We start from the raw sequence: 23,879 nt of genomic DNA on the forward strand, positions 1-23,879 counted from the left end.
AATAAAATGATTTATATATTTTTAAAATAAAATTTAAATAAAGCTAAACAAATATAAATTGTAATGTAAATTATATTAAATATAAATTAAGTTTTATTTTCAATTAAATTTAAACTGATAAAATATATATTAAATTTTAATTTTAATTAAATTTAATATAAAATAAAATATAAATTAAATTAACTTGTTTATAAGATATTAAATAATCTAACATTCATTATTTAAGACTTTTGAAGTATTTATTTATTAAGTGAGTATTAATTTACTAGGAAAGTACTAGTTTCAAGTATTTACTTAACAAATTTTATCTTTAACCCCATACATGGATATCTTTATCATTTCATGTCACATATTATACAATAATATAATCATTATTTTTTCAACATAATCCGTTATGTATTTCAGTGATTTCTAGTTCCAAAAGTGACCATAATTAATTATAGCTAAATATTTGTAAAGTAATAATAAAAGTTAAGTATATTTTTATTGTTGTATGTTTAGTTCAAATTAATTTGGCATTGTTGTATCAATAAAATATCACCAAATGTTAAATCTAAATATAAAGAACTAATATTTCATATTATGTAAATTAATTTTATGACGGAGAATCTCATTTTCTCACCATGTCCAGTATGATGAATATCCTTCGTCTTCAAAAGTTCGTCTTCACAAACTACCTTTTGCTAATAATGGGCCTTGCCGTGCAAGGCAATTTGATAGAGGCCGAAGAAAAAATTGGAAAATTATTAATAAATATTAAATTTGAGTATAAAAATTAAAATTACATATTTGAAATATAAAAATAAAAAACAAATTGAAAAGGCAGAGATACCAAAACACATACTTTTCTCTAATAGTAATATAAATAATAAAATAACAATAGAATAATATTTTAATAAAATATATTTTCTTATTTATTTTCAGCCATTTCTTTTATTTTCATTTCGTTTTTTCTTTATTTTTTTTGCTTTTGTCTCTCTTTATCAAGCAGAAGGTTAAGAGACTACATCAATTAAAAAGTGATGTTCAAATTACATTCGTACCACCTAAAAATAAATAGTGTTGATAAATTCAATACCTTCTAAAACACGACTGTTTAATTTAAATGATTAAAATACAAATAAAATGAAGCACTAAACTCGTCCATCTAATATTATAATTTTAAAAAAAATATTATCGTACGAAATAGTGTTCATATTCTTTTGGTTTTTTATTAGTGTGTTTGTGAATGAAGCATTTGTTTACTTTCACCATTGGAAGATAAAAATAACAGAAGAAAAATATACTTTGATCACAGATAAATCTTTACATTTATTTAATATTATTTTTTTACTTTTTATTTTTTAAGTAACGACATAATAACATAATTTTACATTTATTTATATATAATACTAAATTAACATAAGTATAAAAAAATGATTTTATATTTTATAAGAGAAAAAAAAGTAAAAAGGTAAATAAAAATAATGTCAAATAAATATAAAAAATTTATGTAGGTTAAATATATTTTTTTTAATTTCTTAAAAAAATTTACTGATATTTTAATCTTTTATGACATCTTAGTCTCAAATTAATGTAAAAGCATGTTATTCGTAGTTGGTGCGGTTGGCACAATAACTTCTTAAGCTTTGTCACATAAGAGAGAAAGCTGCCATGCTAGCTACTCTCACTCACGTACTTTGGTTCTACGTCGGTGTCAACAACCACCGCCAACACCATTCCCAACACCGTGTTTGGATTACCTTCCAAGTTTTCTGCCATAAACAATATCAAACAATATCAAACATTAGACATTTACATTTCCACTGTTGCTGTCGACAATGGCCAAACGAGGGGCACTTACGTAACTGCCTTTCATGGCACCACACCCAACCGTAACCGTAACCGATAACACAAAGAAAACAGAGAGACATAAAGGTTTATCAGAGGATGTTTCTGTTTTTTTTTCCTTAGCACAGAAGCCAACAAAAGGTTCTTCACGCAAACCAATTTCTTCCATTGCTTGAACTCCATGTTCCTTATTTTCATCTGGTTTTTTGGCGTTGTTGTGTAGCGTGTGAGTCTTCTTGTTTTCTTCTTTCTTTTAGTTAATGTTTTGCTCTGTTTGTTTAAAGCAAAAGTGTTCCGTTATGTTACGTTACGCATTGTAAGCATGAAACCTTGAATATTCTAACTGGTTTCTTAACTGACAACCGAGATACTCTTTTTCATTTTTTTAAGCAAAAAAAAGTGAGATTAATTTTGATTAAATGGGTGAAAATATCAGTTTAGTTCAATACTTTGAACTGGGTTTGGGGGTGAATCAGAGATTAGAGTATTTGTCTTGTTGACACTCTCAAGATTTGTTCATTTTCATACTGCTTTCTCTTTTCAGGTGCCTGAATTGCATTTTCCATGCGTTGCAGTGTCAAGATCTTGAAGGACAATGCTGTTTTCGAGAAGTGAGAACACAATGCAGAAGAAGATTGGAAATTCTTGAGATGTTCATGTAATTTGAATATCAAAGGTAAAGAAATGAACTCTGGCATCTACAGACTATAGTGGTTTTTCTTGGATAACCTTGGTGCCACTTATTCTAGGTCTTGGTCATAACTAGTCCATCTACATTGGTTTTCCCTTTTTGTGAAAAACCATCTACATTTTGTTTTTCCAATCTGCAGACTAAATCAAGTTTTACGAGTGTTTTTTCTTGTTGTCTGTTTTGTGTTGGGAACTGTGATGTGAGCTGATGTAGATGGACATTTTAGGTTGTGTTTGGAGAGAGGATGGCATCTTCATGGGAATATTTTGGAGAGCTTGCAAATGTGGCTCAGCTAACGGGCATAGATGCTTTGAAGTTGATTGGGATGATTGTGAAAGCTGCAAGTACAGCACGGATGCACAAGAAGAACTGCAGGCAATTTGCTCAGCATCTGAAGTTGATTGGAAACTTGCTGGATCAGCTCAAGATCTCTGAGCTAAAGAAGTACCCCGAAACCCGAGAGCCTCTGGAGCAGCTAGAAGATGCCCTTAGAAGGTCTTACATTTTGGTTAATAGTTGTCAAGATCGTAGCTATCTTTATCTGCTGGCTATGGGCTGGAACATTGTCTATCAATTCAGGAAGGCTCAAAGTGAAATTGACAGATACTTGCACCTTGTTCCTCTCATTTCGCTAGTGGACAATAATCGAGTCAGGGTATCTGCTATTCGCCTTGTTTCCTTGTTGCATCTTTGTGCCTAACTGTCTTACTACTCAATACTACATTGCAATTATTCTTTGAACATCTTAGTTGATATTTTCAATCTTGCTAAGGTTATGTCTACTTCAAATTTATATTGTTTAGATAACGTTTGTACAACCCAGAAAAAATGGGCACTGCGCTTGAATATATTATATATGAAATATGGTGATCCATTCGGAGAACTTGCCTCAACAGTATTTGAGAAACCACTCCTTTGGAATCGCAATTTCTTGAGATTCATATGAAGAGATGGAGGATTATGTCTGTTCCCTCCGTGTATATTCACAACTATATCCTGTGATGCTCTGTGTTTCACTACACTCTGTAAGGATAAGGTTGCATTTCATAAAATGGAGAACTCCAACTCTCACTAGTCAAGATCAGGTTATTTTAAGATGTTTAAAATAGGCCCTTCTCATGCCTTTCCTTCAGTCCATTCTCTTGCATTAGTTACCTTATCTAAAAGCATCTATATACAAAAATCAGCATCTGAAGTTCTAACTCAAAGTTCTATAACAATTAGTGAAATTACATCTCCTTATTCTCATATTTGTGAGTATGTATGATGGTGTTGCACACAAGTTGCAGCATTTTGCTTCTGGATTAGAATTTGCAAATTTCTTAATCTTCCAAAAGGCTGATATACCTTTTATAGTAAATTTCATGAAGAAATTTAAGTTCATAAATTTGGTCTGATAACTGATACGATCTCTTGCTTATTTGGAATTTTCAGGAGAGACTTGAAGTTATTGAAAAGGATCAATGTGAGTATACATTAGATGATGAGGAGCAAAAGATACAGACTGTCATTTTGAAACCTGAGCCTGACAAAGGTGATGCTGTGGTGCTGAAGAAAACTCTTTCCTATTCTTATCCAAACTTTTCTTTCAACGAAGCTCTTAAAAAGGAAAACGAAAAGCTTCAAGTAGAGCTACAACATTCACAAGCAAATATGGATATATATCAGTATGAATTCATTCAACATTTATTAGACGTGACAGAAGTTGCAGCTCTTTATCATTCAGAAAAAAATAACAAGACAGTAGAGTACAGCGGAAGCAGTTATTCTGATGACAATGGTGGCAAAGCTCATTCTTTTGATGAAAACATCCACAAAAAGAATGATACTCTTTCCTCATCGAGGTAATGTTATCACACTTGTCCGGATTTCATCTGTTATGGGTAAACTCCTGGTCAGTGGTAACTACTTTACCCAAACAGTATAGTAGTTAACACAACACTTATTCCTGCTTCCTCCAATCTTCCTTTGTGTTGTCATGCTGCCAATAATGACTTTCTTAGGAAAAAATATTATTCTTACCTTTTATCATTACTAACTTATAATTCAATTGATCTGACCCTTCATTTGTGTTGGTTCACTCAGATCATCAGTTTCAGGAAAGGATCTGCTATCAACAAGAGGTTCATATAATAGGGAAGACTGGCATACTGATTTACTTGCTTGCTGTTCTGAACCTTGTCTTTGTATGTGCACTCATTCTGTTAATTTGATTCTCTCTCTAGTCTAGTTAAGAGTACATTGTTTGTTCATTAGATATCATATTCAATAAAAATCTTTAAAATAATAGATATATTGTTTAACTTGCTTACCTAATATGAGTTAACTCAATTAGAGCAAATATGGGAGGAAATTATTACTAAATATCTTCTACTGTAGAATCTGCTACGAAGATCTTTCCAAACATCTGAAACTCTCTCTATCCAAACAATTGATTTTAGAAGAACTAACTACAATAGCTACTGTAACTACTAGTATCTGAAACTGAGACTTAAGAGAAAATATTTAGTAATAGAAATCTCAACATAGGTATCCAATCCTGTTTTACTTCTCCTCTTAAGCGATAAGTGGATAATTTGATTTGCAGGTATAAAGACATGCTTCTGCCCTTGTGGAACATTATCAGATATTGCTAGTGTTGCAACTAACAGGCCAGTATGTAAGTGAGCTATAATGTATTGTTAACATCATAATGATGAGCTATATCCGAATTCTGTTTTCCTGTGTGTTTTTTTGCTGACAAAACTATAACAGAACTAGATCAAACTGCTAAAAGGTCATGACATTTAAATGAGACAAAACTATACTTTCTGCTCCTGTTTGGGGTGTGGTTATTTGATACAAATGTTTCTTTAAGTTCAAATATTATTTGTTTTTATATTATTCTTGTTATCATCAATTTGGTTGATTTGTCACACGGTGTTGCTCCTATAATTTCAATTTGGTGGGTTTTCAGCCTCTGCAGAAGTATGTAACGAATTGATGGCATATTCTTTAATTTTATCTTGCTGCTGCTATACTTGCTGCATAAGGAGTAAGCTTCGGAAGATGTTGAACATTAGAGTAAATTTTCCTTCCTTTTGGATAATACGAGGTGCTGAATTATTTGTGGTATATTTCATGTTTATTAACCAATGACATTGTATGCCAGGGGGGCTATGTTGATGATTTTCTTTCTCATTTAATGTGTTGCTGCTGTGCACTTGTGCAAGAATGGAGAGAAGTTGAGATCCGCGGGGCTTCTGGTATGACTCCATGCAGCTCTTTCAACACTGAAGGAATTGAAATTGTCTTTCCTTTAATCTAAAAACCTCAAACAAACTTAAAATTCAGACATTTTTTGAATTTTTTTTTTCAAAGTCTCAAGCAATTAGTATTGAAAAAAATTTGAGACTTAAAAGCAATTAATACTAAAAAAAAATTGAAACTTTTTTTTTAGATCTAAAACAAGAACTTTTATCTGTTTAGGTCTTGAGCCTATCCTGATTGGGTCCAAGTTAGTATTATAATTTCTATTTAACTGTGACAATGTGTAGCACTAGTTTCGTGCTGAAACTGTTTGTAAAATGTTGTTGCTAAACCATTTTGCAGGTCCTGAGAAGACTGAAATAAGGCCTCCACCCTCACAATACATGGAATCTTAAGCAACAACATGAGAATAACATAGAAATTTTTTTGTTGTTCAGGGTTGAACACTACATACACTTTAGAAGCAATTTGGTTATTAGGATTGTCTCAAGAAGTCAGGGTCTATGTAAAGAAGTTTTCTGTTTTATGTACCCAAAAGAAAGAAATAAAATATCCTTAAGTTTAGCTGATGGTAAATGATAAATTTTTTTAACAGGTTGAATAGAGTTTAAAATAGACTTAATTGCTCATTTTATCACTTAATTATTACTACTATTATTATTTCGTGAACTTATTATTGTTTGGTATATTTTATTATTATATTTGTGAACTTTTTCGTATTTTACTGATTCAATTCATTTATAAGGAAGAAACCCAATTTGAAATCGACTTTTTGCGTGTTTTTTTCTGTTATTTATGTACTGTTTCCAAAATAGTCAGATGAATATAGACTTTGATGTTTTAAATCATATATTAAATATTAATTTGATTTCTATTTTTATCAAGTTTTTCCAATGTGTTTTTTTTTCACATCTTCAATCAAATTTTAATTTTATTAATTTTATTTAATTTGGTATTTTTTTTTAACGGTGTTTAAATTGTTAGTGGTAGCTAGGTGAACAAATGTATAAGTTTGTGAATTTTTTTTTCAATTTTGTTTAAAGGATTTCAATCTAAGAAATAATCAACCCATCCAATCTATACTAAAACGCGATTATAGCAATAATATTATATAAAAATATGAAAAACATATAAGTTGAATTATTCTACTTCATGTTACATTCAAAGAAGAAAGCAAGGTGGTTACCACACACTGTACATCCAACAATTGGACCATTCTGACGTCACAAATTGAATAAAGCATACATAATTATACCAAACAATCAACAAGGTTAGCTTCTTTTACAAGCTCATCATTCCAAAAAGAAACTAAAATAAAAAATATACAAACCCAAAACAAGCAAAGTCAACCCTCTTGACTCTAATCCAACAAAAAGTTTTAGATCTTCTAAGTCTTCTTAAAGTGTATTTATAAGATTCTTTTGGTAGAAAAATAATATTTTTCTCTCAAACTTCTCTCTCCACTATTATAAAATTTTATAGATTTTATGTCTCTTTTTCTTCTGATGACTAAGGTTTTAATGCTAACATACATAATTCTATTTCGTTTATTTTCTAAATCTTTATAAAGAAACCTATCATCTTCAAAATATAATCAAATAAAACTATCTTTGTTTTAATTGATTTGATAAGTTCAAAAATAATATATTTTAATTTAATATTTTTATTATAATTGATTTTGATAAGTCAATCAATAATATATTATTATTATTATTATTATTATCTAACAATAATATCTAATTACATATAATAATATATTAATATATCTTTTAGTTTATAAATATATCTAGCATATAACAATATCAAATAATATTTTTAGAATATCTAAAAAATAATATCTAATAATATTCTTTTTCTAATTAAATTATCCAAAATCTTATAATTAAATTTCCATCCATACATACTAACTTTTATAAATTATAATAATTCTATAATAAAATAATAAAAACTACAATTTTATATATATATATATATATATATATATATATATAACTCACAACTAACATATTTATTTTAAAAAATAAATTTTATTATTAATATTATTTACAATAATATTTAAATATCACAACAACTCCAAGTACAATTATTTATTTATGTGTGAATTTATATTATAGACTATATATATATATATATATAATATTATTATAATTAACTCAAACTATATTAAAACCATAATTTAACGTTCTTAAATAAAACAATTCCTTTAATATATCATAAAATCATAAAACAATGGTGTTATGTTATTTATACAATTATATATATAATTATTACTAAAAGATATAAATTATCCTTTAAATATAAATAAGAAATTATTTTATCTTTAATTGAAATAGTAAACCACATTAATTTTATTATATTAATTTAATTAATATTAGAATCTGAATTTAATTAATATTTCTTTATCTAAAAATGGATCCAATGGGAGGAATTTCACACTCTGATATATAAAAAATAAACTATATTTTATTTAGTTAGTTGATTTAAATTTAAAATTTGAAGAAGTAAAAGGGTGCATATATTGTTTTAAATATTTAAGAAAATAAAATTTATTAAAATGAAATATTTCATATAGCCAATGAATGATTGTCACGAAGCGCTCGTTTTGGGTTGGGCCCACATAACAACGCCATAAATATTCGATACACCACACGTTTGTTTTCACCAATAGCGGTTTGCTTTAGAAATAGAATCGCACGGAAAAGAGAGAAAAAGGGATTAGGGTTAGGGATTTGTATATGGCATCAACAAAGAAGATCACGCTGAAGAGTTCGGACGGTGAAGCGTTCGAAGTGGATGAGATTGTGGCTCTGGAGTCGCAGACGATAAAGCATATGATAGAGGATGATTGTGCCGACAGCGGAATTCCTCTTCCCAATGTCACAAGCAAGATCCTTGCAAAGGTAATCGAGTACTGCAAGAAGCACGTTGAGGCCAATAGTGCTGATGAAAAGCCTACTGAGGATGAGCTCAAGGCATGGGATGCTGATTTCGTCAAGGTTGATCAGGCCACGCTCTTCGATCTCATTCTGGTTCGTTCATTTATGATTTCATTATGGTTGTTTTTGTGCGGAGGTTAGGGCTTTTTGCTATTGAGAGTTTCTATTTTTGTTTGGATTTCTGGATTTTTCAATTGATTTATTGTGGATTGGCATATTGTATAATTGTTTACTTCAAATTTGGGTTTTTTTTTATTGTTGTTTCTTTATTTAGATGATGATGTCGATGATGTGGTGCAACCTTATAAATACAAACAAGTTTTAAACTGGATTTGCAGTTTCTTAGAATACTTTAGTTCTATTGTTTGCTGCAATCTTACCCTGTAAAGCTCAAAACCCTGTAATTTTGTAAGTTGTGATGTCGGGGGACTTACGTTGTATCCATGTTCTGTTTTGGATCTTGATTTTTTTGTTCATTTCATATACTAAGGCATCTCCAACGAAGGAGTTATAACCAAAGTCTTTTAAGATAAAGAATAGTCTTAGATAGACCTTGTGTTTTTAAGTAAGCCCTTATTTATAGGATTAAAAATTGTTTTCAATTTTATAAGGATGTAATAGTTTATGAATGATTTAATTGTTATTGTCTTTTTAACAAAACATCACAACCTTACATAAAATGAAAAATTATTGTAATTAATTTGTTGTAAATAACAATAATGGCATAAGGATTATAACTCTGTTAACTCTCTTGTAGAACTGTGCATTAGATGTATTTGATCCGTTATCATCACATGATTATGTTATGTATTTAAGTTGTGACATCTATAATTCTGGTTTTTCTTTTCCTTATTCTTCATCTTTGTAGATCTTTGTCTTTCTGTATGTATCTGCATATTTTTATCTTTGATTTACTTTGTTGGTTGGTTATGGTACTCTGTTATTTATTGGTTTTTGTTACAGGCTGCGAATTACCTGAATATCAAGAACCTTTTGGACCTTACATGCCAGACTGTAGCTGACATGATAAAGGGGAAGACTCCTGAGGAAATTCGCAAGACTTTTAACATTAAGAATGACTTCACCCCTGAGGAAGAAGAAGAAGTTCGTAGGGAAAACCAATGGGCGTTTGAATGAATTATTTTGAAGCGCCAATGAAGACAGTGGATGGGATTAAGGGATAGTTACTAGTTATTCTGTTACTGTTTTGTTTATGTTTTATATGTTGGCGTAAAAGACTTTTTCTTTGTTAAACCTTGTGGGCAATCTTGAAATTTGTAAGTAATAGTTGAATTTGGTAATGCTTTTGAGTCTCTAGTATATGAAGTTTGATCCATTGTCAAACTTTGTGTGCCTCTTAATTGTTTTAATCTATGTTTACTAAATAATAGGGTTCCTTCTCATGTCTTGTTCGTATGATCGATGCTATGATTTTTTTTATTCCCGAAACGTTAGAATGTTGAACTGAAAATTGATTCCCTCTAGGTGTCTACTATAAAATGTTGTTTTTATGACCTTCACATTTTTGGATTTGTTTTAATTTTAAGTTATTTAAAATATAGAAGCTAGAGTTGTATATAGAAAATGATTATGCTTATTGTAAAAGAAAATTTAACTTACCCTAACTCTTTACAAAATTATAAAAAAGAGTTTTAAATATATTAAAGAATAAAATTAGCATGGCTTATTAGGTCTCTCGATTTCATTTTCCGTTGGTTGTTCGTAATAGATTTGAGCTCAGAGATCCATATGGAAATAGGTAAATAAAAAAAATTGACTCGACTTTTTGGAAGTGGTCTGTAAACATTTTAAAAGGCATCTCTTTGATTAGATTTTTTTTAGCAAAAAGAAACGAAATCAATGACATTCTAAATAATTGTACCAGAGGTACATAAACAGTTCCGGGTTCTAAAAAGTTTGAAGTGTTTTACAAATTCACAATCGAAAGCTCATTTAGAAGACCGACCAGAACATAAGAGCAGAAGGCATTGGGCGGTATCAATGCAAGAATTGATGCTAACAAATGGTCATATACAGAGGTAACATTCACTTTCTTAGAGTGGCACGCAATGCTACCATTCCCTTAAGTAACTAGTTCTTTCTTACTAGAGAGTAAAACGATAATTAAAAATAAAACAGTAAAAAACTAAAATGAATTACTATTTTTTAGAAAGGAACTATAACCAGAGGATGAACCTTCATCAAATTTGCTGGAGCACCTGCAAGATATGTTATACATCATCGGTCCCATCACCGGTGTTGGCTCCATAATTTAAGTTCATGTTCTTGAACTGTTGGTTATGCGCATAAACAAGCAACGGATGGGAGACACGCATCAGCCAAAAAGGAAAACCCCAAGTAATAAAACATCAGAATTATAACCTTTCGACTAATGGAAAGACCATAGAGGAGTTCAGAGACATTCACCTTCTCAACAGCTTGGGAAGCGCCAGATAATACTTTGTTGTCTTCCCTAAGGATTTGCAGTCGGTTGCGCAATACTTGATTATGTTCCTCTCCCTAAGAAACAACAAGGTGATCATACAGAGTACAAGAGTAGAAGAAAAACAAACGATTCAGAAGTCGGAGAGGACGGAAAAATCTCTTATTTGGTTTGGGTAGAGAACGGAAGGATACTTGTTTGGGTTTAAAGGTTGAATTTTTTTTACCTATAGCAATACTAATGAACAGGAGCGGAGAGAAAACAAAACCTCAAGATAGTTCCTTCTCCTCTCAAAGTTTTCAACCAAATAAGATATAAAAGTACCTCTACCCTCATTTTCTTCTATAACACTGTGTAAGGAAAATATCAATTATTTTCAATTGATAATTAATATCATTTGTACCCTTAAATTGTATGTCGAGTTGTAGACAAAGGTTATCGCTGTTACGCTCCAAGGAACACTTTTTAGGTTCATGACAAAGTAGAAGGCTGTTCCTGGAGTCCACTCGACCAAGGATAATAAACTTTTTGTCTATTAAAATTTGAGAATGAAAAATATAAACCGCGAATTAGAAAGAAGGCATGGAATAATATGAAAATAGTGACAGACGCACAGAAAGTGGAGTATTTTGTCCTTTTAGGCGAAGTGAATAGTGGCGTCAAATATACTCAAGATGTGCAATCCCTTAATAAAAAATAAAGTACTTATTTTCTAATTCACCTTCAGTATAATATGACATAATGACAAGGATGCATTCAGGTAATGTACGGTGTACCTACCATTTGAACCATATGCATTAAGTGTTGAAGTTCTTTCTTCTTTGCCATAGACAGATTCTCAGAAACATCCGTTATATTACTCCTGCATTTTTATCAATGTTTCCATATTGAGTACAAATAATCAAACATGCTGTAAACGTAATAACCAATATATATAGGAAAAGTATACAAATTCAATGTGTTAAAAATAATCAGCATTCGTCCCCAAGTAATCTGAAATCTCTATCAACAAAATTAAAAATGGGGTTAATAAAAGAGAGCCTTGTGTTGAAGATTAAGCTTCACTAATTTAATATGATTGCTAATATGAATGGAATTTTCAATATGACCACTTCAGATATATAATAATAGTAATAACATCCTACGACAAACTACTTATAATGCTGTTCCAAAATCCTATAATACCTATCTGAAAACAGGACATCCAGATCTTGTTCTTCCACAATTTCCTCCACAGCATCAAGAGTGGCTCCTGCCTGCAGCACAGATGAATGCAAAATTACAGACTAGCTTGTATATTTTAGGATAGTGCAAGTGCATGCCTGTATGTCCTACACAGAGGGTATCGCAGTAAGAGTATCAAAGCCACCATATCTGACATGTGTTAAGGTATCTAAAAGCATTCAAAACTTTCACTTTACTTAAAGGGAGTAACTGAATTGTGATATGATTCTGTAGGTACTGTAGAAGATTTTGAGTCTATAAGAAAGAACTTCTCCATAAAGACTTCTATGAAACAAAATAAGAACAAAAAATAAATTGATTTTTTCATAAGTTAGAATTAACTTATGCAATAGTTAAAAATAAAAATTTGAAGTTATATGAGAGAGTTTCTACAAGTTAACTCATAAGCTAATTTTAACTCGTGGAGAAATTAATTTCATTTTGTTTCCATATTTTTCTCTTCCAAATCTTTCTTGGGAAACTTATCCAAACATGCCTTTTAAAAAGAATATCTTCAAAGCCAAATCTGAACTTGTAGAGAACTAGATGTTGAAACTTAAAAAGAACTAGAAAGGTTCAACTTCTTAACTGTATCGGCTAGTTCTAAAGATTCCCATAACTGAAATTTGAGTTAAAATGATTTGATTAAAATAAGAAAAGCTCTTATTTTAACCATTGAGTGGGAGGTATTGGACCATTTGCAACAATAAAAACAAGTATCCATGAAAAAAGGGCACAAGAATAAAAAGTTTTATACAAATTTATTAATTTGATTACATTGTGAGGATTTGCCTAAAAATATATGCAATTACTATCCTCAATAACATGTCCATATTATTTTCTTTTATTTTTTTCCACACACTTTTGATAGCACCTTCAAGTATGAATTAAAGAGAAAGATTATTGCGTATCCGAGTGGGAGACATAATTAAGACACGATCACAATAGGTAGAAAAGACAATGAACGAATGATAATGGATGAATGAATCTCTTTTATTGATGGTAATATATGAATAAACAAAAGTAAACAATAATTAGGAGCATAACCTCCTTCAATTACTTGGGAGCATAACCTCCCTCACAGGACGCATAGCCCCGTGTCAACAAAACTCAATAATAAAAAACATGACCCTAACAATAGCCTCTAACTTTATTTATACTAATTATTTCCTGCCCATCTTGTGCTAAATCTTTCCCTAGAATAAAATATGAATATTGTTCTAAATAAAATATTTCCCTAGAATAAAATATTTCCCTAGAATAAAATCTTTCCTAGAATAAAATATGAATATTGTTCTAAATAAAATCTTTCCCTAGAATATATTTCTCTGAATATCGCTCTAAATATACTAAATATTTTTCGCATATCCTAACTGCGAAGGATAGTAACTTCTTCAATCGGTCGGCTCAAGTTCTTCGCTGCTTCCCACCATTCGGCTCGAGCTCTCACCGCCTTCAGCCATTCGGCCTGACCTCTCTCTGCATTCCACCGTTCGGCCTGACCTCTCCCCGCTTTTCACCGTTCGGCTTGACCTATCTCCGCCTTTCACCGTTCGGCCTGACCTCTCTCCGCTTCCAACCGTTCGGCCTTCTCCTTCTCTCCTATACCTTTTTCTTTCATATACCTTGTATCCTAACAAAGATCCTCTAAAATGAGTATGTGTTTACTGTGAGAAAGAAAGTGTATGTACTTCTATATTTTAGATCAAAAAGCACCTCGGACTAAATGGAGTAAATAAACCCTTGCTCACTTTAAAAACAGACTACATTTAGAGGAGCCTAATCCAAATGAAAGTTTGCCGCCCTTGATTTCCATTAATTTCAATTCTACTTGTGAACCTGCTCCTGACCTAGGTGGTAGCTGTGGTGGGCAAGCAAAACTTACCTTGCCCCTTCCGTCTGCCATGCCTACTAATGTGCAAGTCTTATAATGTATGGATGCAGTCCTAACTAAATTACAGTATATGAATGTTGGGCAATCAGATACAAAATTATTCTACACTTTTGTTTAAATTTTAGAATAAAAGAACAGAGACAATAATTCAACTATACCTGTGTTTGAATACAGATTGTCTCAAACCCTTCCTGTAAAAATAATTAACCGAGCATTTAAAATTAACATTTTTATCAAAATAATAGCAGATTATTTATGCTAAAAAGCTTCACATGTGAAAATAAAATAGTTAGAGGAGGAGACAAGTTATTGAATAGATGTTTCCTGACAAATCTATCAACATGTGAGAGAGGGAAAGAAAAAGAAACAAAACAAAATTGCACAGTAACAACAAATCATGATCCAATAATTCTAAAAAAATAAAAGAAAAATACTAAACCATTGCATACGCTGACAGACACAAACTTAACATAAGCTAACTAATACAAATTTCAAGAAGATAATTTTCTTTACTGACTCAAACCTTAGATGACAGATCATTACTAAGCATCTAAAATAGTGAAACATCAGCATCAGGCTTATGCTTGAAAAATAGCTATGACTAGAAGGAAATAATCAGAAGTGATATTGAGATAACATCCTCAACTGTTGCATAACGCATCTCATCAGCTGTTTATATTTGGGAGGGAATGGATTCTACATCAACATTAATCACAACAGCACCTATCACGAACTTACCTCTATGTTTTCATGCAATGAAGTAATGACCTGAAAGACATGATACAAAAAGGGCAATTAGAATACAAATAAATGGAACTCCAAGTATTTCTTGACACTTGGCCTTTGAAAAACAGAACAAAAGGAATTTGTGTGAATTGCGTCCAGCTAAGAAGAGGAATGATATATATAGCTTAATTAGTAAATAATATTGGTTGGTTCCTATTACAATTAGAAAAGAAGACACTTCCTGTAAAAAGGAGTGTCAAACTATCAATCACAATAATTCACCGATTTCTTGGAGTAGTCTTGCATTTTATAAAGAGTGGTGATGCACAGGTCACTCTTTTTCAGAACTTGTTCTTAGGTAGGTTGGTATTAGAAGCTCTATGCTTTAAAAGTAAAGTTATATTTCAATACAAGGTAGAGAGTGTCAGTGCATTTTCTGAGCTTTTAAAGGCTTCCAGTCTCGTAAGGCTCCAGTGTAATGGGGCATGTTGGATATGAAGTCATTCATCTGTCATCACTGAACGATTTGGGGCAGAAGGTTTATAAAACATGTTTCTTGACAGGCACAAGCTTGATAGTAACAACAAATCCTTGTTTAACTTCATATCTAACTAGATGTTGCTATGTTATCACATTTAAGGCCTTCTTCATTTTACGTATTTATTTGTAAAGATGTCTTTTTAATTTGACCTCCCTTTCATAGTTAATACCTTCTATAAAACTACTTAGTATTAAGTGGCCGAGGATTAGAATTATTATATAACTCTATCTACAAGGTTGACAAAAAAAAGTTCCAAGATTAACATCGACATAAATATAAAGGAAATATTGAAATTCAACAACTGTCCTAATTTTAGAACACAATTTATTAGGAAAACTAGATAGGAAAAATAGTGACCTGGGTCAACCCATTGGCGTGGTTTTCTTATGGGCTAAAACTCAATGTAACATTCAGAAATATACTTCTAATATCGACAAACTAATATCAAGAGTGCATACCTGAAGAAATAGGCGATGGAGAAATTCCCTTTCAGTGTTAGAGAAACTTGAAAATGCTTTATAAAATTCCTTTAAGCGTCAACAGAAACATGTATCAATATATAGCCGTTTTAGAGTGCAAAATATTAACATAATTTCAGATTTATACTTGATTACTCATACTCAAACCATAGGATAAAAAGGTATGCTATCACAAAATGGGTTAGACATAACATAGCTCAACCATTACTACCTATTAAGCCAGTAACACTGAAAACATATGACTATCTGTTTAGTGCAAAAGCATCTGATCTGAACTAGTGCAACAGATCTGGTTAATGTTTTATGCATCTATAAATTACGAGTGATATCACACAATTGTTATAACCAGTGAACCGGTCTGGTGTCCGGTCTATTTGAACCATAAAACTGGTCTCAAGTTTTAAAGCAATATGAAAACGGTGAACTGGTCAAAAACCAAAAATAAGTGAATTTTTTTTTACATACCTATTGTTAACTCTTTCATTATACAACACAATTGAAAGCATCCGTAAGAAGAGAGAGAAGAAAGAAGAAACAAAGCGTACCTCCTTTGAGCATGAAGTGAGCAAAGATCTGATAGAATATTTGAAAGACTTGTTCAAATTGGAGAACCTGGATCCTATTCCATTAGGCGAGGCATTGGCACCATGTTCAGGTCTTTTATCCATTGCCTTAAAATCAGTGGCTATGAAGAATCATTGGACACAGAGCAAAACAGAAATAAAAGTCAAAAAAAAAAATAATGTGAAGCTCGTGCATACAAATCATTAGCTGTTGAAGTGAATGAAATGTGAAGCAAAGATGTGAGCAACAATTACCTGAAACGAGTCCCTCTGAAAAGAACCTGAGAGTTATAGCACGTTAATTGGAAAATATTGGAAAGCTAAATTACATACGAGCTAGAAAAGAGATTTAGTACATGGAAACTGGCTCAAAATTACAAGTGTATGACATTCATTTGTTAGCATTGTGAGCTGCGATATTAGCAGATTTTTGGAGCCCTCATTACAGAACAGTATTCAAAGCAAGTTGAAAGGCCAGAACCAACAGAAAAAAACCATAATAGAAAAAATCCGTGCTCTGCTGTTAGGTTCGTTTATTGCTTTTCTCTTATATTCATTTTAAGATTGGGATAGAACAGAATTACGCAGCAGCAACAGTTTTACTACATAATAACATCAATGAATTGCTATGGAAAATTACTATTCATAACCCTAAGCCAATTCTGAGTTTAGGAAACCTGTTGCCACAATCGGTGATGTAAGTAATTGGTGCTGTGACCTAATTACAGTAATAAAGACAATTGCTGAAAGGACAATCATAGTATTAAGATAAAGAACGTACCGTGAAATTGTGCCTCTCGTCCTCGCGAGCAACCTTCCGAACAGAGAATTTGTTGAACACGAGACAATTTGTATTCACTCTTTATTTCCCGCCTTATAAGTGTTTCAATTCTTCAGCTCTTCCATAGTTCTATTAAAACATTCGGATATACAAATGATAATTACTTCAAAATATACATAAACATATACATTGGAAATTGGAAGGAGTAATTTATACTAATTAAAGAGGATTTTTTTTCTGAGGTAATCATTAATAGTAAATTTAGTCATGATAATTTATTATTCATTTTTTATTAATATATGTTATTTTATTATTTTACTTTTGAAATTTTATAATTATTTTACAAAAATCAATTAACTACGTATAAAAGAATCTAATAAAATAAGAAAAATTATTGTCAGAATTATTGTTAGTGTTGTTATTATAATTATAAAATTGAATATAAATAATTTTTATAATTTTATTGTAAATAGTTTTTTGTTGTAATTTTTTAATAAAAATATTAAAATTAAAAAAATAGTTAAAATTTAAAGAAGAGTTCTTCCACGTGCATCTCCATATTATCTTACAATTCCAAAATATTCATAATAACTTTATCAAAATCTCAAAAGCTACATACTTTCAAAAGGAATCTTTGATAAATATTTTGTTTCAAAATTTAAAATCAAAACTCTAGACATTTACGCTGTGTTCGCTTGAAGGTAATGTATTGTTTATGAATAATAGCGACGATTGATTTGTAGGATAGGTGATGTTTGCTTTGGACTATTTGCAACGATTTGCGAAGATGGAACGGAGCGGATTTGCGAGATACAATCACTCGCAGATATGAGATGATTTGTAGAGAATTCAAGGCAAATATCGTCTTTGCCCTTCCTAGATATCATAATACCATATAAAAAAAAGAAATTCATTGTTGTATTCGGTTCTGAGTGTATGTATTCGGTTACACTACAGTGGGAGACAAAAGCTTTTGATTTATTCGATTCTGGTTTATTGTATTGAGTTCTAGGCATTCGTTTCTTGGATTCGGTTCCGGGGTGCCTCTTCTGTTGACACAGATCTCGACAGTTCCAGCCAAGGGCGCTCCAACGTCTTCTTGTAGTGGTTCTTCCCCATCTTCTTTAGCAGCAGTAGCAGTAGATGGCGATGGTGTTTGAGTGTAGAAGGTGACGAGCGTGGCGGTGTTGGGCAGGAGCGTCAAGAGTTGGAGGAGGTACTGGTTGATGAGGAAAGCGAGGAGGTTGACGTAAGCGACGGGAATGAGCAAGGACTCGACGAAGGAGTGGGCGAGGAGGAGAACGGTCGAACGGGTCTCGTGGGGGCGTATGAGGCGGACAAAGAGGGAGCCAAAGGGGAGGTCGCGGCGGTAGAGGAAGGATTTGAGGGAGTTGAGGCGGCGGAGGACATCGTCGGTGAGGAAGCGGTGGTGGGAGGGGAGGAGGAATAATGGGAAGACGAGAGTTTGAAAGCAGGGCAGCATGGTTTGGTGGAGGTGAAGAGAGAGAAGTGAGAAGGCAGAGAGAGGGAGAAAGAGAGGTTTTGGATTTGGATGAAGAGAGAAGTTAGAAAGGTTGTGTCTGGGTGGTGGTGGTTGTATGATTAATTTTTTTTGTTTTTAAAAATATTCAATTTCACCTTTGTAATAAATAATAGGGTTAAATATGTTTTTAGTCCTTAAACTATTGGTCGTTTCTGGTTTTACTCCCTCTTTCAAAATAAGGTACAATTTGGTCCTCATTCTTTTCGAAACTTTGGTTTTAGTCCTTGAAAACTAACGCCGTTAAAAATGTGCTGATGTGTCTTACGTCTCTGTCCACGTGTAATTGCTTTAACAGTTCAGCAAACCTCTCTTTGGTTTATTTATCTGTTCATTTCTGTTTTTCGTTTTTCTCTACTATCTTCTTCTTCTCCTTCTTCGAATTGTTCGAATCCTTGATGAAGCATTGAACCCTTTTCATTGGAATCTTAGTCCTAATGTGGGTTCTTGGTTTGAGTTCTCAGAAATTGGGAGAACGATGAAGAAGAACTCTGGATCTTGTACTGGAGGTTTAAACAACTGAAAGTCCGTAAGTTGAGTGTCTGCATTTGGGTATTTCTGATTCATTTGAATCTGTAACCTTTCATAGGTTAGACAATTTGTTATTCGTCCGTATAAAGTTTTGTTGCCATTTATTTGATGTATCAGAGAATTTGTTGGTTGTTTAACATTTTTTGCAAACTCTTGAAAAATTTTCAGAGATCCAGGTGTTTTGGTCCGAGTACCTGTTAGAGTAATACTAGTTAAATTTTTGATTTTGAACAGTGGAAAAGTTTTCAATGAATTTAAAAAGCTTGGACTTGATTGAGATTTGAATGATGCGCCTTTATTATTAGGATATCGTTAGGTACAATTCACTTGAACATTTATTTCTCTTCTCAGTCATCATTGTACAGATTTATTTATTGATTACGAATTTAGATTCAGCTTTGAATTTTGATTCCAGTCTTTATAACACAATGCTGAAGAAGATCTGATAGCTCAAGTTGCGGATTTTGCAAGACCTTTAAGATTAGTCTCTTTCCTTCGAATATGTCGTCAAAACCATTCAAGCCAAGCCGGTTATCTCATTCTCAGTCAGCAACTTCTGAGGCATCTGATGGGCCGAAGCCTCCTTTGCCTCCAATCGTAACGTTTGGGCGAAGAACTTCTTCGGGTCGCTACATCAGCTACTCAAGAGATGATCTTGACAGTGAACTTGGGAGTAGTTTTCAAGAGTTGTGCTGAACTGTTAAAGCAATTACACGTGGACAGAGACGTTAGACACATCAACACATTTTTAACGGCGTTAGTTTTCGAGGACTAAACCCAAAGTTTCGAAAAGAATGAAGACCAAATTGTACCTTATTTTGAAAGAGGGACTAAAACCAGAAACGGCCAATAGTTTAGGGACTAAAAACATATTTAACCCTAAATAATATTATAAAAATATTACAATTAAAAATAAATTCATTTTACTAAAATAATTTTTTTTACAATATTAAATTTTATTTTAATAATTAATGTTAATATTTTATTCTTTATAAACTTTTTTACAATTAAATATAATATTAACAATTATCATTTTATATTACATTAATAACTAAGGACATTTTGGTAATCTTCAATTTTTATCAATTAAACAAATTTATTTTATCTTTCACATGAATCAAATCCTACACTAATTCTTATAAACTTTACTTTCGAATCCACTCTCATTTACCTCCAAATCTACTCAAACAAACAACAATTAATTCACCCTCAAATCCATCCACTTACTCTCCCCGAATTCCTCTCCCCAAAGTGAACACACCCTTAAAGAGTTACTCCTCTCGCGTCTCCTTGAAAATGAAACTTTCTCTTGCACTTTTGTCCCAAAACGCTCTCTCTCTAGGTGCATCTCATCTCGGGCAACTCTCTCTTGCATATTCTCTCGATCTCGCGCCTCCATTGTGAATTAGCTCTCTCACTGCATTTCAAAGTCGCCCAAAGTCACCCTTCACCATCTGTATGTCGCGCTAACCTTTCAAGGGCTCTTTGTCATTTGTCGCAGTGTTGTTCTTTTTCGTCCTTCGTCAATCGCCTTTGTGCTGATGGTGTGGTGGTGTTTGGATCTCTTTTATGCGCCTTTGATTTCTACAGTAAAGATTGGTCTTTCTTTCTCTGGTCGTTTCCATTGTCGTTTTCGTTGAATATGTTGTTGCATGTATTGTCGTTTGCATTGAATTTTGTTGCATATATATATATATATATATATATATATATATATATATATATATATATATATGGATTGAAGTAGAAATTGGATTGAATTGTATGTAAAGCATATGCATGTCATCTGTTTGGATGTTTGGATCTGTGTGAATTTCTGGTTTGATGAGCATGCATGTAAGCTTGGAGGTTCGAAGTATAGTTAAGACTTTGCCGAAGTTCAAACGCTGGTTAAGAGCTCAACAAAATTTGAAACACGACAAGGCCTTCACAACATTTGAACGTTAGTGAAGGCCTTGTCGTATTAAGCTCCCGTCGCTATTCGAATTGTGTCAAGGCCTCAATTGACATTCAAACAACAACAATGTTTTAACCGAAGTTCGGTTAAGGGTTTCTAACTTAAAACTTACCTCAAATGAAGTCTTCTAAGCTGCAGCAATACACCATACATCGGGACACAATACCACTACCGGAACTACCAACGACCACATGAACCACAAGTGGAATGAACACAAGCAAACACAAAAAACAAATAAAAAAAATGCAACAAAACGAGTAAGTTGTATTTCATAAATATGAGGTGCAGGTATACATAACTGAATTGATTGAATTAGTTGATAAAAAATAAAGCAATCATTAATGTCATCATTAACTTTCGTTAAGATAATTATGGGGTGTAAGAGGAGAATTAGGAGATGTAGTGGAAGAACTCTTTAAAAAATGTCATTAAATAGTACTATTGGTAAAATAATTATTTTAATTTAAACAACTTTTATTTAAAAAAGTAAAATTAAAAAATAAATATAAAAAAAAATTATGTATAAGTATAAATTATAAAGTATATTTTGCTTTTAAAATTTAATAATGCTTTTATTTTTTAATAATCATGAAGTTATGTTTTATTTTTTATTATTATAATAAAAAAGTGTATATATATATACATATATATATATGTATATTTCCATTGGTGTTTAATCTACGTGATAATAATAACTTAAAGGTAATGTATTTTTAATAGTTTTTAATTCACACGATAGTAACATTTTACAAGTTACTAAAATTCACATATTTTTCATGAGTTGGATATTCCTTTTACATTTTTTATGCATAATAACATTAAAATTTGTTTTTAAGATATTATTATTTGAGCAATTCAAGAGAAGTTTTTGGATGAAAATTTGTTATTTTAAAAATATTGTTAAACTAAATTATTCTTTTAATAATGTTTAACTTTAATATTTTATGTTTCATATTTCATATTAAAGGCCTTTGATATTTATTTAAAATTGTATATTGAATAATAGTGTCAGTTTAAAAATAAGATTTTTGAGTTATTATTATTATAAAAAATCTAAGAGTAAAACAAAATTTATGAAATTTGAAATTCCGTCTTAAATATTTTTAGTTAAAACTATGAAATTGACGTGATTTTTTTTTTCAAAAATATAAAAAAACGTAAAGAAATAAATATATTTTCTTTTTTTCCAACTTATTTTCAAAATCAGGATTATGTAATTTTTTGAAAATATTTTAATAACTTGTTTATTTTTATTTTTAAAATATTATATATTTTTAATATTTTTAAATTACTTAAAAAATATATGTAACTCTCGACACGCAGACAATCATCGGAAAGTGTTTTTGTAAAAAATAAAATAAAAGTTCAAAATCCTAAAAAAAAAAATGTATAGCTGAGTAAAATATGGGATAGATTAAAGTACGGTGCTTCTTCTTCTACTTTATTTTTCTACCCACGCCTTTGTAAAAGTGGCACTCCTCAAACTATCTTTCATAAAAACATAGTCGGTCATTCTCCTTTCAGGTTCCCAAAAGGGATATGTGATTATTACTGGGTTTGCACGTCTAATATCTCAGCATATTGGTTACCTTAGTTAATCGATACTCAAGTGGTAGTAAAAACACTTTCTACATTACCTGTTTTATCTAACCTACAACCTATTAAACATAAAGATAAAGATGAAGTTTAGAAGTTTTAATGATGTCTAAAAACTAAGTATTAAGTGTTCAAATTGTAAGAAGATCTTCATAAAAACTTGTATTATATTAAAGCTTTTATAATTCAATAATTTTATGTATAGGGTGTTATTTATTGTTGATTATATGTATTGTGTGTTTAAAAGTTTTCTAAAAACTCATTCTACTTTGAAATAATGAATTATCCACTTATGATAATCGATTATCCATAATGAATTATAACTTATGATTATCATGAGTAATTATGAGAGTTTTCAAACATGTTTTTGACCGTTGTGCATGCATTAAATGCATAATTAATTACCTCATTTTGATAATCGATTATCACGCGTTAAATAGCTGACAGTAGATTGTTGCAGCTGTCCTTGAGTGAGGTCTTTATAAAGATGTTTTAGACTCTTATTCTAACACACAACTATACTTGTTAAACTGATTGAAGTGTGATCTAGGGTTTGTGTAACCCTTGTGAGCTGACTTTGAGAACTTGGTGTTGGCATAGAGCGAGAACTTCCATTGGGAGTGTGATCGATTATGTTATTGTTGCGAAGTGAAGTTTGTCATCCTTTGTGAAGATTCAAAGGAAGTGTTCATCATCCTTTGTGAAACATTCAAATGATATATTCATCTCTTGTGGTTTTCAGGGGAAGTGAGTATCATCTCTTGGGGTAACAAGAGAGGTGTTTTTAAGCCCTTAAAATTGTCTTTATGTGTGATTGTAATAGTTTATTGGTTTTGTGATAATCTCTATTTGGAATTAGTAACTGGACGTAGGATTTTTGGGATCTGAACTAATATAA

At 31.3% G+C, this 23,879-nt stretch overlaps 4 protein-coding genes across 7 annotated transcripts; 2 read left to right on the forward strand and 2 right to left on the reverse strand.

The window, feature by feature from the left end:
* Nucleotides 1–1,684: 1,684 nt before the first annotated feature.
* LOC108335509 (cell number regulator 13) lies at nt 1,685–6,346 on the forward strand. Of its 4 annotated transcripts, none has more exons than XM_017571537.2 (9): nt 1,685–1,971; nt 2,375–2,506; nt 2,748–3,176; nt 3,956–4,365; nt 4,607–4,707; nt 5,109–5,180; nt 5,478–5,584; nt 5,673–5,766; nt 6,113–6,346. In XM_017571537.2, exons 3-9 carry the CDS (start codon nt 2,766–2,768, stop codon nt 6,163–6,165), a joined length of 1,248 nt encoding a protein of 415 aa, XP_017427026.1. In that variant the 5' UTR covers nt 1,685–1,971; nt 2,375–2,506; nt 2,748–2,765; the 3' UTR covers nt 6,166–6,346. The 4 variants fall into 4 exon arrangements, with proteins under 4 accessions (XP_017427026.1, XP_017427042.1, XP_017427034.1 ...); XM_017571553.2 differs by having other exon boundaries at nt 2,406–2,506; XM_017571545.2 differs by having other exon boundaries at nt 1,961–2,056.
* Nucleotides 6,347–8,419: 2,073 nt separating this feature from the next.
* Nucleotides 8,420–10,109, forward strand: LOC108331438 (SKP1-like protein 1A). Its single transcript, XM_017566115.2, has 2 exons — nt 8,420–8,799; nt 9,670–10,109. The coding sequence occupies exons 1-2, from the start codon at nt 8,506–8,508 to the stop codon at nt 9,841–9,843; spliced, it is 468 nt and encodes a 155-aa protein (XP_017421604.1). The 5' UTR covers nt 8,420–8,505; the 3' UTR covers nt 9,844–10,109.
* A 458-nt stretch (nt 10,110–10,567) lies between these two features.
* LOC108325248 (uncharacterized) lies at nt 10,568–17,506 on the reverse strand. Its single transcript, XM_017558290.2, has 10 exons — nt 17,358–17,506; nt 16,832–16,857; nt 16,559–16,698; nt 15,993–16,061; nt 15,006–15,035; nt 14,426–14,458; nt 12,335–12,405; nt 11,930–12,011; nt 11,134–11,226; nt 10,568–10,997 (listed from the first exon to the last, which is right to left on the reverse strand). Exons 3-10 carry the CDS (start codon nt 16,679–16,681, stop codon nt 10,938–10,940), a joined length of 561 nt encoding a protein of 186 aa, XP_017413779.1. The 5' UTR covers nt 16,682–16,698; nt 16,832–16,857; nt 17,358–17,506; the 3' UTR covers nt 10,568–10,937.
* A 797-nt stretch (nt 17,507–18,303) lies between these two features.
* On the reverse strand, nt 18,304–18,840 carry LOC108328561 (uncharacterized). The gene has a single exon (XM_017562443.1). The coding sequence runs from the start codon at nt 18,838–18,840 to the stop codon at nt 18,304–18,306; it is 537 nt and encodes a 178-aa protein (XP_017417932.1).
* Nucleotides 18,841–23,879: the final 5,039 nt, after the last annotated feature.

The sequence above is a fragment of the Vigna angularis genome, chromosome 1, assembly GCF_016808095.1.
Source record: "Vigna angularis cultivar LongXiaoDou No.4 chromosome 1, ASM1680809v1, whole genome shotgun sequence".
Taxonomy (NCBI): Eukaryota; Viridiplantae; Streptophyta; class Magnoliopsida; order Fabales; family Fabaceae; genus Vigna; species Vigna angularis.